The sequence below is a fragment of the Phaethon lepturus genome, unplaced genomic scaffold (assembly GCF_000687285.1).
Source record: "Phaethon lepturus isolate BGI_N335 unplaced genomic scaffold, ASM68728v1 scaffold25802, whole genome shotgun sequence".
NCBI classification, from domain to species: domain Eukaryota; kingdom Metazoa; phylum Chordata; class Aves; order Phaethontiformes; family Phaethontidae; genus Phaethon; species Phaethon lepturus.
The window spans coordinates 1-12,375 of NW_010521703.1; the positions used below are offsets into that span (position 1 = coordinate 1).

Consider the following 12,375-nt stretch of genomic DNA (forward strand, 5'->3'; position numbering starts at 1 on the left):
GTCCAGCTGAGGAGGGGAGGGATAGAGTGGCCTTGGTGGGCACCAGGCATCCAGGCCAGGTCAACCCACCACAGAATAGATTATAGTTCTATAACAATTACAATTATAGAGCCATCTCTCATCCGGAGGCAAACACTTGTCTGATGGATGCGGTGGAAGCCTGATGGAACCCCCAATTTCGTGCCCTGCACTGACTCCCGCAGAACAAGCCTGGCCATCTCTACACCAATGGACCTCACCTGCAGAGCAAGGCAGGTCTTACTTGCTCGGAAACACCGTGACCCTGACGGGATGCTAGCGTAGGCTGCCGGTGGGTGTTGTGCTGTGCCCAAAGCTGTGTCAGCTCACCCTAAACACCGGGACAAGTACTGGAGTGGAGCTGCCCCAGCCTCGGAAGCCCATCCAGACCCAGGCTTCCTCCACATAGAGCCAATGGAGATATTTCTGCACGTGTGGCAAGATTAATCTGCAGATGGACACCCAGAAAATGGGGAGCTGACTGCCCGTTTTCAGTAGCACAGGTATTGCAACCGCAGAATTTCCACACTCCCACGGCACAGGTCACGTTTCAGTGCCAGCAGACGACATTTAGCAATGCAGACTCCTTTCTGACCCACAATTATCCCACGCCAGCGGGGATGAAGTGGCTAATTCCAATGCAGCAGGCTTTCAAGACAGGAGACGCAATACTGCCTCGGAAAGGCTCGCTGCCCTCGCGTTAGCTGGTGGGTGGCACGCGGATCTATTGCTGGCCCCCTCCGTCACGCAGCAACGTGCAGAAGGAGCAGGGGAGGTAGAGGTTTAGAGTCACAGAAATGTTATAATTTGACCAGGAATAAAAAGTCCTTCTCCAAGACCATCCCACTTGTATGAAGAGGCTGGAAAAATTGTAAAGTTTCGTTTTAAGTGAAAGTAGCTTACTGTGTCTTCAAGCTCCTCTTTGAGGTGACGTAGATCCCTGTGATGTTGCTCCTTCATTTGTTCAATAGCCATTTCTGCCTCTATGCTCATATTTAGCGGGTTGCAGTCTTCTGAACCAAGTCCTTTAAAAATAATAATGATATAGGTATTCTTGAAGCCCAAAGAGATACATTCTCAACAGAATTATTTAATCAATTCAAATTTGTTTAGTCAGCTACTTGCAGCTCTCAAATTCCCATCACACACACAGATCAGAAACTGCAAACATCGATTTCAGCTTTGAGTACAGTACAGCAGCCGGATTCCACTTAACGTTAAATAGCAAAAGAGAGGTGGCGTTTGAGCCTCGCTGTGAAGGTTTGGGAAAGGTTTTATGTAACTGCCTCTAAGATGTTCTCACCAATACCCACAAACACACAAGCTGGTCGTACAGGAGATGTGCTTTACCTTGGTCAGGCTCAATACCGCTATTGCCATGACCTTTCATATCCAGGTCAAACTCTTCCGACAGTGAATTTTTCAGCGAAGGCCTGAGCACTTTGCCTTGGGCACGGTACTCCTCCAGCTCCGAGTGCAGCTCATCTATCTGGTCTTGCAGCTCCTGAGAGGGGGCCAAAAAAAAGCCTGAATGAAAGCAACCAAGGCAGCTGAGCATCTGTACATCAACGCACTCCCATGATGAGATATTTAGGAAGGAATTACAGTAGGCAAAGACTTGTCAATAATCCTGCCATCATGCCACAGTTAGTCATCCTCCTGTCAGCAAAACAAGACCCTTCTCCAGGTTCCAACCTCTGCAAGTAACAGATATGTTTCTTACTAAAAGAGCAGAAGCTTCTTCAGACTGACAGCCTGGCTATATCCTGCCTCTAAAGTATCCTCCAGGACTTCTCTTCTTATTCCTTCTTCCTACAACCTTTTTTTAAACAACAGGTTAAGAATGTTCTCAAACAGTTGAGAAATACCTCCTCAAACACCATCTACTTGCAAAATCAAATCAGAAGCAAGAGATCAAGTTAGGAAAGAGATATTCTCATTACTGCATCTACCATCTGGTGCTTCTGTCCGCTTGCCAGCAGAATATCCCGAGCGTTTGTGCCAAAGGCCACGCGTTCAGCTCAACGAACAGCATTTATTGAGGAAAATGAATCCCTGAGTGTGTAAACACACAATTCTGCAGATTGGAAAGGTTCAGAAAGTGAACTTTGAATACTGATTCATATCTGACAGTACTAAAAAAAAAAAAAAAATTGATTGCATATTCAAGCAACTTATTATAAAGAAGTATCAATTCGGCATATATTTCTAGAAAATTTTTGCTTTTAGACTGCAATTTCCTATCAGAGCTACCGTGCAGTTTCAGACTGACAGACTTTTGCCAATGAAAAGGATCCTTTATTCAATGAAAAGGATCACGTGGAACAGATGAGCTGAATGCTGGTAACCATTGTGGTCATCAGAGGGGAGCTATGTAAACAGATACTTGCAGACCCACCTTCAAGAGGTATTTCAACCATACAAGATTTGGGGAGGAGAAGACAAGCTTTAAATTTTCAGTTTTATTTGAAGAAAATACCACTGTTCTGGAAACCACCAAAACTCAGATCTATCTTATTTATGCTGTTAGTTCCCGCATTTCGAATTAGAATTCAACATAGAATTCAAATTAGGGCAAAGTTTATTTCATAAATCAAAAAACTGCTAACGCACAACTGTGCAAGGAGCTGAGCTTGATGGACAGCCAGGGAATGAAGGAGACTCCATAGGCCCTATCCAAGGCCACCCTTGGGGCACCTCATCCCCTTAGCTCGGCCAGTTGCCTCTGCGGCAAGAGCTTTCCACCCTGCAAGAAGTTGGATTAGTATAAAAAAGCCATTGTGTAGGAAAAAACCCCATCAGTGTTGCACTGCTGCTCCGGGCTGCTGTTTGCAGCAAGGACGCTCTTGGTGAACGCGGGCAGACGGGTGCCACGTCTCCAGCCCTGGGCTCCACTTACTCTGCACTGCCGCTCGTACTCGCTTCTCATCTGCGCCAGTCTCTCCTCCTGCAGGAAAAACTCCGCGCTGCTGGGATCCAGGTCGCCAAACTGAAACGGCATGAACGGGATCCAGTTACTCTTCCACCAAAGAGCCCTGCTCATCACAGCCCGGATGCTGTTCACCAGCAGTCCTGCAGCCTGCGCCCTCTCCCCTCTGGTTTTTTATTTATTTTAAATACAGAAATTCTGAAATTTATTTTAAATACAGAAATTTATTTACTTTAAATACAGAAATTGTGCTTCGTTGCTGCTAGGAGACAACGAGCAACCTCCCTAACAAATACTAGCTGGTCTCTCACCATAGCTCTCATGCTAACTTTGATCTCAGACCACAGCTTTCTCACTTAGCACATCTCAGTTTGAGAAATAATCCCAACTTTAAAGAAGTCTGGGAAAGAGACGCTGGGTGAGAATCCCAGCTTTTGTCTATAGATGCACACACACTGAAAAGCCTTTGGAGAAGCTGATATTCTGATGAATTTATTGTAATACAACCTTGATCAGCTGTTCACCCCGATTTTCACCTCAGTTTAGTAGAGATGCCAGGTAACACATAACACCTCGTGTAGCATCTTCCCCAGAAAGGACCGGCACGTTGGGTCTACCCAAAACTATGTGCTGGGGAAAAAAAAAATAGTCCCTGCAGATGTATGGGATGATCGCTTCACTGTAAGGCTCCCTACTGTTAATTAGTGTAAAACTACAGCTAAGGTGGAGTATCTTTAATTTCCTTAGCTGGAAGTCAGTCAGGCAGTCCACGTCAACAAGATAGGCTATGCCCTGCTCACATCTGGATAGGGACCCCAAAGAGCCTCCAGCTGTTCAATTGGCAGCTCGAGTGTAGTAACTGAAAAGCAATTTAATTCTGGAAGCACACTGGGAAGAGGAAGATTTACCTTCTCAGTCAGGATGTTTTCCAAGTTCCTCTGCAGTTTGCTTGCCAAACTTTCATACTCGGCCAGTTTTTCCCCCGTTTCCAATAGCTCGCTTTCCAGGCGGCTGTTTTCCTGGACCAAACAAAACCCCGCAACAGCCTCAGCATTTGGAGAAGGAAAACATTAGCATGTGGTAACTCATTAGAAAAGAGTTATCTCCCAGTCAAGTCAGAGCACGACACTGCTACAAGCTTCAGCCAAAGATAGGAATTGGGAATTCGTTACCCACGCACGTACAACCCCTCTTGCCAGGGCAAAATAGCAACTTTTGATGTTGTTTGTAAGGCAACACCATTATCATTAACTTTTGCTCGGTTTACAAAAACCTAAATTACACATTTATGCAGCTATCAGATGCAGAAAAAAATGTGTCTTGAGTGTTTTCTAAAAAAAAAAAAAAAATGTTGGAAAAGGGTGTGAATCTGTGGGGCCACGGGTGAATGACACCACTGTATTTGACAGCAGATGGTTTATCCAAAGGCATAACAGCAAACTTGCTTTAGAGATTTTTTTTTTTTTTTTTAAAGCAGTATTTTAAGCTTCATCAAGACGTATTATCTCCTGGCTGGACAGCCAAACAGCCAGCAGGCAGACAGCCCATCCAATAGCTGTACGCATGCCCATGCTGCACACGATGGCAGCAGAGATTTTAAATGGAGCTTTACAAATCCAAGGAGTAACCAAACAATTCTCATGGATACACCTCTATCTTGCCACTAAAATTACTTTCAACTAGCTCAACATGTGCTGTAACAAATCCTCAGCAAGGACTATGTTGCAAGCATTGCTCCCCACTTCAGGGCATCCTTGTCATTTGGAGGAAAATGCCAGCTGCATTTGTCCCGTTACCTTCAGGGAAAGGGCCAGGCGGTCCCGGGTGTAGTTCTCATCGGTTTTCAGCTTTTCTATCTCCTGCTCCAGCTCCAGCCGCTGTTTATTAGCCTGCTGCAGGATTTGCTCCCGCTCTCTCCGGAGCTCATTCTTTAAAGCTGCAATTCGTTCCTTGTACTCCTCATCCAGCTTCCTATGAAGGCATCGGAGGAAAGAAGAGCTCGTAAGAAGCAGCAGGCGGCAGATACCGCTGCGAGTGAAGCTTGGTGGTAACCAGCAGGCGCGAAGCCACTACCTCCGTCAGAGTCCCTGCAACGCCACGGCTGTGATCCCAAAGAGGAGGGGAGGGGTGAAGTGGGACGCTGTACCTGAGGTTGTACTCGTTCCGGCGCTCAATCGCAGCGTGGTGGTCGTCCACTTCAGAGGCCATCAGGGATTTCAGCTTTTCGGCTTTTTCCAAGTCCGACCGCAGTTTCTCTTTCTCCCTGGCCACTTGGTCAACCTTCTCCCTAGGGTAAGCACAGCCGGCCTGGATCAGGTCACCCCTCCCAGCTCCCCCAAAGAAGGCACTTGCAAGAGGCTTGTCAGAGAAGAACAGCTCGGAAAGCTCTCCAAGTTTCTTTTATCGTCACCTGCATTTAGTCACTAGATATGAACTTGCACATATAGCTGTGGACCTGTCTCGATATCCCCATAGGTCCCAAGACCTCAACACGTGAACTCTTCAGCTGTGGTCTAGCCCCCCAAATTGCAGCGCTACGCCATTTCGCCAGGCCACTTTCTGCCCCATTTACTTGTTCTCATAATTTCATTACCTTTACCACTTCATCTTTATACTACATCCAATCTGGTTTTGATCACAAGTTTGTAAGATCCGCTAGATTAAGCGGCTTTCTTAATAGGAGCCTGACAACAAATCCCTCCACTGAGTGAACGTAAGAAGATATTTAGACAGGCAAATGCGAACAAACAGCAGGAAGCTGTTGTGAGGTTTCATACAAGCAAAGCGGGCAGCTTGCAAGCCCAAGTGGTAAGCCAACAAATAACAGGACACGTGCAGTCTTAATGACCAGCAAAAGTCATCTGTCATATTGCTTGGAGGTGCTTTATCAGCATAAGCTGACAAATACCTACACTATTCAAAGATATACAGCACAAACAAAACACCGCTAATAACTGGAGCTTGTGCACGTGGCAGATGGATGCAACAGTTCCACAACAGGAAGGAACCAATGCAATACTGAGGGTGCGATGCTTAGAGCGAGGGTCTCCCAAGTGAGGTGGACACGATGATCCATTGGTGTGGACATCGGAACTTCAGTAGTACATGTCTATAATTTATAAATTAATAAATATACATACAGGGAACTATATACAGGGAAATGTTTCCCATCTCCTACACTCTCACACTGGAGAAGCCTGCATGGCAAAGTCAAACTGTGTTGACTTCCAAATGAAAAAAGTGGGGGTGCATGGTGGTTTTGTACCTCGACCACACCTCTATCGCACAGCAAGACCTACATAACACTACTGCAAGAAATCACTTAGGATTAAAGGTACTGCTTATCAAATTGCACCAGCTTTTGCCTTAAGCTTTGCATTCCTTGGCCATCGATGACCATTGCAGATTGCAATGACCATTTCCAGACTGCTGAGCCCGGCCGGCAACAGGTGGCTGCTTTGATTTTATTATCTTTTTTTTTTTTTTTTTTAAGTAATTTTCTGCAATACCTGGGTTTGAGTGCTTTACCTATACCAAACAAGACAGTTGAAAGTTTCTGACCGAGCTGTGATTCTATGATTCGAAGCTAACAGAGAACCTAACCTTGCAGCGAGACGGCAGTGCCTCTTGGAGGGGTGGTACAAACTGCCATTAATCGGCTGCTACTTAAGCTCCTGCTTGGCAAAAGGGAGAGGGCAATGAGGAAGCGGCAGAGCCAACGATCCTGGTGACTTACAGCAAGTGTCTGATCTCCATTTTGAAGCTCGCCAGGGCTGCCTGGTGGACTCCGTTCTTGGTTATTAAAAGCTCGTTTTCTAGCGCCAGTGTCAGCTCTGTCAAGTTCACCTTCCCATCCAAGCTGAAATCCAAAGCCTGCAAAACAACACGTCGTTAGAGCAGAACGAGCTTTCCTGCCTTGCAGGAGCCTGGAGATGTTGGTATATGAAGTGACAGAATAAAATGAGGAGGCTCGGAAAAGGTCTTTGCTTGCTGATTATGTCGCGAATGCCTCTGGGGCAATAAACCAGACATCTCTGCCACATTCCTGCGTTGAAGAGCTGCTGCCAGCTGCGGAGATGGAAAGTGTCCTGGTTGTGCTGCAAGACCAACAGGAAATTAAGCCCACGCCTGATTAAAAGTATTAATTCTCTAGGGGACCTAACAACACCCGCCTTTTTGCGTATTCAAATGCTGCAAGAAAGTGGTTGAAGATGTTCATGTTAAGCAGAACCAGCTCTTGCAATAGAGACAACACAGAAGAAGCCTTGTAGGAGGTATTTGATAGCAAAGATCCCACCTCTTAAAACATGATTTATCAGCAACTGCTTGTAATTTCCTTCAGCCTAACTCAGCAGGAGCACAGAAGGGCCCGTGGTGGGACTGAAACACTGCAAACACTGGAAAAACCACCCCGGTTAACGCAGTACCGGCTTATCAAGCTGGCCCGCACGAGCCCAGGCTACACGTGAGTGTAAAGCCTGAGCAATGGCAGAGTGTATTACAACCCGGGTGTTCAATATCCAGGCGGACATTAAATGCCAAGAGAAATCTGCCGTCATCGCTGCTGGGAAGCCAGCGATGGTCTCAGAATAGACGTATTGAAATTATCTTCTCCCATCCGTAGCTTCGAGCAAGATGGACAGGGATGGGGTTTACTTCAGATATCTGATTTGCAACCCACATTACCCTTTTACTCTGTATAATTAAACACTAATTACTGGGCAGGGTTTCAAGTGCTGCCCTCCACCTCAGCACAAGCAGTAATTCAGGTCATCCCAGTGCTAAAAGGTTTACAGGTGCAGCTATTCAGTGAGGTAAAGGAATTAAATTGCTTTCTACAAATATAGGTGACCTCTTCGAGCTAAGCTGGAAGTCACATTACATTTTTTATCATTAACTTCCAGCTCTCTGGGAAGCACCATTGTTTCAATAAAGGAAATTATTGGAAATTTCCTAGAACAGTTAGACTCTTGTTGCTAGCCCTGGGAATTTTAAAGCAGGAGGGGTGGAAATAAATCATCCAGGTACAGTCCAGCATCCTACACTGGGGAAAAAAAAGAGCAAAAGGGGTGCGGTGGAGCTGGTGGTTACCTTCAGGATCTCCTGGCTGTTCTCTATGCCCTCTTGGTGCCAGCAGTCCAGGACGCCCTCCACGCAGCCGTAGCCCATCCCGTCGTCCAGGCTGGAGAAGAGGCAGAAGCCGAGGGTGCTGGGCATGGCCGAGGGGGTGGTCGTGCGCCTCCCGCTTTCGTCGAAGGACTGCCGGGAGAGGGGAGAAGGTGCGACCGGGCACGGGCAGAGCCAGGCATCTGGCCACCCCGTGACAAGAAAGGCTTATAAATGTAATTTTGCTAACAGTACTCTGGAGATTAAGGATTAAGGTCTGCTTTTCCTCGCTGCCAAGCAAATACCCGGCAGGAGCGCCGCTGCTGACCTGATGGCCCTGCAGCACAGCCAGGCGCTTTGGATTTAACATAAATCCGAGGAGGAACAGTTTCAGAGCTGTCCCTAACGCTCCAAAAGTGTTTTCCGCTGTCTGTTTTTGGTTTCAAGTGTCACCTCCCCTAAAAAGGCCACAGGAAGCATATGCACAGGTGCTTTTGCTAAAGCCCTCAGCTTCCTGGCAAAGACAGGTAGCAGATTTAAAACTGTTAAAAAGTTAGAGATACAGGACCTGCATGCCCACGGTCTCCAACCTACCCCAGACCACCATTTCCCCTTGCATCCAGTTTATACCATTTACTTCCTGCACTTCACAGCTTGCAAGAGCCGTCTCCAAGCCACGCTACTTTAAAGGAGAGCCACCTCCCCTTTATCGCGAGGGTGTTTCTCTGCATTATCCCCCCTGCACCCCGACACGGCCAGAGGAAACCTGCAGCAGCTTCACCCCCTCGCCCTCGGTGGAGGCAGTCGTGCCCACGGTGCTGCTGCGCTCACCGGGGCATCCCCGGCTCTGCTCCGCTCCGTGGCATGGCAGAGCAGGGGAGCAGTGGCCCACTGCCACCACCTCCAAGGCTGCCCCACCACAGGGACAAGAGTGGAGGAAGAGGAGGAGACAGGCTAGGTGGAATTTGCCCAGGACTTCACAGAATCACACAGAATCCTTAAGGTTGGAAAAGACCTTTAGCATCATCAAGTCCAACCATCAACCCAACACCCCCATGCCCACTAAACCATGTCCTGAAGCGCCACATCCACAAGTTTTTTGAACACCTCCAGTGACGGTGACTCCACCACCTCCCTGGGCAGCCTGCAGTGAAGAAATTTTTCCTAATATCCAATCTAAACCTCCCCTGGCGCAACTTGAGGCCATTTCCTCTCGTCCTATCGCTGGTTACTTGGGAGAAGAGCCCACCCCCCACCTCACCACAACCCCCTTTCAGGTAGCTGTAGAGAGCGATGAGGTCTCCCCTCAGCCTCCTCTGCTCCAGACTGAACACCCCCAGTTCCCTCAGCCGCTCCTCATCAGACTTGTGCTCCAGACCCCTCCCCAGCTCCGTTGCCCTTCTCTGGACATGCTCCAGCACCTCAACATCCTTCTTGGAGTGAGGGGCCCAACACTGAACACAGGAGTCGAGGTGTCACCTCACCAGCGCCCAGTACAGGGGCACGATCCCTGCCCTGCTCCTGCTGGCCACACTATTCCTGATACAGGCCAGGACGCTGTTGGCCGCCTTGGCCACCTGGGCACACTGCCGGCTCATGTTCAGCCGGCTGTCAGCCAGCACCCCCAGGTCCCTTTCCGCCGGGCAGCTCTCCAGCCACTCCTCCCCAAGCCTGTAGCGCTGCATGGGGTTGTTGTGGCCCAAGTGCAGGACCCGGCACTTGGCCTTGTTGAACCTCATACAGTTGGCCTGGGGCCATCGATCCAGCCTGTCCAGATCCCTCTGCAGAGCCCTCCTGCCCTCCAGCAGTTCAACACTCTCCTCCTGCTTTTACCCCGGGATCCACCTGGTTTCTCACCTGCATGGAGAGGTGTCGTTTCAGCTGTCTGTACGGGGTAGATGCCGAAGGTGTCAGTGACTTTCCGGTTCTAAACAAGCCGTAGAAGAAGTCCTCTATGCTCATGGTGCCATCTTGCTCCAGGTTATGGAGCACCTCTTCAAGCACCTGCAAGCAACGGGGGATAGAAATCACATCTGCTGTTGCCAAAAATGCCGTAGCAACAATTTGGCACAGCAGAAAACACCCTATTCCAAAAGAGTTAGCCGGTACACTGCACCAGCCTAACACCGGGACGGCCTCCTTCACAGCGAAAATCGCAGAGCCACATCGCTACGAAAACCCTTACGTAAAAGCGTGTAAGCTCCCGGTCATCTTGGAGCCTCCATCTTGTAAGGCAGCACAAAAAACCCTCGTTTCATTCTGCTCTCGAAACAGGGCGACCTCAGGAATTCAGTGCGAGGTACGAGGCAGGTGCCAAAACCCCAGCAGCTTGTGAAGTGACCAGGCGAAAAAAAACCCCCACAGTAAGACACTGCAAGGTTATAATAAATCTGTTTTATGCTTCAGGGCAGTCTGCTTTCTGAAAAGCAAGGCCAACCTTACTAGGACCGGAGATGTTAAGGTTAGTCCTTCACTATTTCTTTGTCTACGGTTTATTTTTTCCATTGTCTGCCTTAATATCCTGAGAACATTTTGTTGCAAAGGAATACCTGCTCAGAAACACATTTTATGAAGGAAATGACTACGTGCCATGTTAAGATGCAAAACAGTCCGATTTTTTTTTAATAAAACTAAATCCTAAATTGACAAGAGACTTTTTTGCTAAAGAAATAATTTTCTTGTGGACTCTTCCTGGAGGGCAGAAACTGCCCGCAGGCCTTCTCAAAGTCAAAAGCAACAATCTGTGAATATTTTAACCCATATTTACTGTCTAGCTGGAAGATTTCTGGGATTAAGGTGACATGCTTGGAATCTAGGATATGTTTTTAAATTCCAGTTTACTCTGCGGTTGCATGAGAAGACACGCACGCTGCGGTGTCAGGAAGGCTGGCAGCTGCCTTCTACCAGGGCGGCCTCCCGCGTCCGATGGTTCGACACCAACAGACTCGCTGGAGCTGAAAACCGCTTTCCAAGTAGCAACCCGTTACCCAGCACTTGTGCTTTAGGCTTGTGGTCAACCGCAGGACAGACTTTGCGGGGGCCACGCTAAAAGCCCAGTACACGCGCTGGTGCGAGTGGGTCCATACATGGCCGCTCACCTCCCCGGCCGCCGTTCGGAGCCCATACTGCTCACAAATGGAGATGAGCTTCTTCCGGTTCAGGTGGCCGTCCCTGGTGATGCCGAGGTGCTCGCAGACCTCCTGTAGTTTCTCCTCTATCCAGTCCGGGGTGGGCAGCGATGCACCGGGGGAGGAGTTCAGGTCATCTGGGTTCCAGAAGCGCAGCTGCCCTGGAAACGGGGGAAACCGCTCCGGTTTCTGCCCATCCACTGCACACGAGTGACCACCAGAAGACCTAGGTGTTCTGCACGCCACGGGGGACTCGCTGCTGCAGCGGGCAGACCCCTGCTCCGTGCTCATCAGACCCTGTGGGACTGTTTGTCTTGCCTCATCCTGCACAGAGTACGCTTGGGATTTTGGGGTAGGGCTACTGGCACGGCTATGGGACTGTACCAGAAGGAGCAGAACCTGGTCAGCATTCAACTTGCACATGCCACCGCATCCAGGCACACGGTGAGCTGCAGCCGGGACCACAGCCAGAAGGATCTCTGGGGACGTGGATGAGTCTGATGGCCAACATGAGCTGGTGGCCCGGGAAAGCACAGCCCTGCCACCTCGGCTGCTGGCATGGATGGAGAAGGGACTCCTCCTCTTCTGGGCAGTTATGGATCAAGGGAGAGGACTGAGCAAGTTGCATATGGGTATATCCCTTGACCAGGTCGAGAACTTCGGTGGTTGCCTGTCTCCATAAATGCCACCCCCCAGGTGGAGCTGCCTAAATGCCCATCCTCTTTGAATGTAAACTGTAGTGTATGTTTTGATCTAAGGACTTCCAAACACTCCTTCAGGGGAAGGAAAAAGACCCACCCATTAGCCTTCAGCTGAAGACATTTCCTCAACCTCCAGCAAACACCGGGGGTGCAGTGTCACCCAGCTGGAAAGACTCACAGAGCTACTGGACACTAAACAGTCTGAGCTTGCTTAGCTGCAAGGCCACCTCCTCGCATCCGCTACCTCATCCTGGGGCTGGAAAAGCAGCTTTTGGAGCACAAATTTGGTCTCGTTGGACAGAGAGAAACTGAAATATGGAAGAGGTGCTGAAGCAATTGAAAGCTGCATGGGGCTTCGTTAGAAACGCATCTTTGCGTGCTGCGGGTTAGGGCCAGTGCCTGCCAGCCCGGTGATGGCAGAAGCGCTCGGAGGACCTTGCTGCGACGCTGCTAGCTAACGCTGCGGGGTCCCCCTCGAGCATCCCTGCTGCAC

At 49.1% G+C, this 12,375-nt stretch overlaps 1 protein-coding gene across 1 annotated transcript in view; it reads right to left on the reverse strand.

Annotated features, from left to right (window-relative positions):
- Positions 1 to 921: 921 nt before the first annotated feature.
- LOC104616563 (ninein-like) overlaps positions 922 to 12,375 on the reverse strand; it is a gene marked incomplete at both ends in the record, with an annotated part of 12,086 nt that continues 632 nt past the window's right edge. Inside the window, 10 exons of the mRNA XM_010281611.1 lie at positions 922 to 1,043; positions 1,369 to 1,522; positions 2,918 to 3,007; positions 3,856 to 3,966; positions 4,744 to 4,918; positions 5,094 to 5,234; positions 6,684 to 6,820; positions 8,039 to 8,206; positions 9,911 to 10,057; positions 11,152 to 11,342. Coding sequence (XP_010279913.1) covers positions 922 to 1,043; positions 1,369 to 1,522; positions 2,918 to 3,007; positions 3,856 to 3,966; positions 4,744 to 4,918; positions 5,094 to 5,234; positions 6,684 to 6,820; positions 8,039 to 8,206; positions 9,911 to 10,057; positions 11,152 to 11,342 — 1,436 coding nt within the window. The remainder of the gene's footprint in view (positions 1,044 to 1,368; positions 1,523 to 2,917; positions 3,008 to 3,855; positions 3,967 to 4,743; positions 4,919 to 5,093; positions 5,235 to 6,683; positions 6,821 to 8,038; positions 8,207 to 9,910; positions 10,058 to 11,151; positions 11,343 to 12,375) is intronic.